Source organism: Plectropomus leopardus, chromosome 17, assembly GCF_008729295.1.
Source record: "Plectropomus leopardus isolate mb chromosome 17, YSFRI_Pleo_2.0, whole genome shotgun sequence".
Taxonomy (NCBI): domain Eukaryota; kingdom Metazoa; phylum Chordata; class Actinopteri; order Perciformes; family Serranidae; genus Plectropomus; species Plectropomus leopardus.
In genome coordinates, this window is record NC_056479.1 from 28,027,373 (window position 1) to 28,028,799 (window position 1,427).

Below are 1,427 nucleotides of genomic sequence, written 5' to 3' on the forward strand. Positions count from 1 at the left end.
TGTCCGTTCTTTTCCTCCTAAAGTCTATGATCAGTTCCTTGGTCTTACTACTGTTCAGGACCAAGTTGTTTTCTGTACACAACACAGACAGCTTCTCCACCTCGTCCCAGTATGTGGACTCATACCCTCCAGAGATGGAGGACTTGATGATGATGTTGCTAAGGGTGGGAAGGCGGTGCAGTCGTGGGTGTAGAGGATAAAGAGTATGGGGCTCAGGACACAGCCCTGAGGGGTGCCAGTGCTGAGGCTGAGGTCTGAGGAGATGTGGGGGTCTACCCTCACCCTCTAGTAGTGATCAGAAAGAAAGTTCTTGACCCAAAGGACGATGGAGCGTGATATTGCCAGGAGAGACCGTTTGGTCACCAGCCCGTTGGGGAGGATGGTGTTGAACGCCGAGCTGAAATCCACAAATAACAGCTGTGCGTATCTCCCCTGCTGCTCCAGATGGGACGTAGCAAAGTGGAGAGCTGTGGCTATGGTGTCCTCCGTGGACCTGTTGGTTCTGTAGGCGATCTGGTGATGATCAGATGTGGATGGGAGATCTGAGAAGATGTGTGACCAGACCAGTTTCTCAAAGCACTTCATGATGATAGGTGTTCGGGCTACTGGACGGTAGTCATTCAGCCTGCTAATGGCGTTCGTCTTTGGGAGTGGGACGACTGTGGAGGACTTCAGGCAGGGTGGGGACAACAGCCTGTGACAGGGACTGGTTAAAGATCCTGGTGAAGACCCCCGCCAGCTTATCTGCACAGACCCTGAGCACCTGTCCTGAGACGTCATCTGGGCCCGCAGCTTTCCTCAGGTTCATGGCCCTCAGAGTGTGCCTCCCCTCGTGCTCCTCCACCGTGAGGACGTGGCTGCTGTGGGCTGATGGGTGCACTGTGGCTGCCTCCGGTGACTCCACCTCAAAGCGGACGAAGAAGCGGTTCAGCTCCTCTGCCAGTGAGGCATCATGGTCATCAGCCGAGAGGTTGCTGGGTCTGTAGTTTGTGATGTGCTGGACCCCCTGCCACACCTGCATGGAGTTGTTGCTCTGGAAGAAGTCCTCAATCCTCCTTCTCTAGGCAGCCTTGGCCGCTCTTCAGATTGGCTTTTGTTACGTGATTAATTGTTGCCAAATTAGATTTAGATATGCTGGTTATAAAGTCTTGAGACATTCTTGTTGAGACGTGTGAATCATAAACAATACTTTCACCATTTCACTCAACTGCTAAAGCCATCGCACAAAGAATGTGAGAAGTCTGACTAACCGGTTTGGCCTTTGGATCATGACACAATTAAAGTGTAACCACGCCAAGGAGAAAGGTGATAAAACCTGGGTCAGTGTTCTTTCTCAAACCCTTCTGGATAATAAATGTTTCACTCAGTGCGGCCTGTTAAATTCAGTTTACTTTAAATGTTTTTGGAGAGAAAACACCAGACTACAA

The 1,427-nt window shown here is 50.8% G+C and overlaps 1 protein-coding gene across 1 annotated transcript in view; it reads left to right on the forward strand.

Annotated features, from left to right (window-relative positions):
• ubn2b (ubinuclein 2b) overlaps nt 1-193 on the forward strand; it is a 15,068-nt gene extending 14,875 nt beyond the window's left edge. Inside the window, 1 exon segment of the mRNA XM_042504469.1 lies at nt 59-193. Coding sequence (XP_042360403.1) covers nt 59-193 — 135 coding nt within the window.
• The last annotated feature ends 1,234 nt before the right edge of the window (nt 194-1,427 follow it).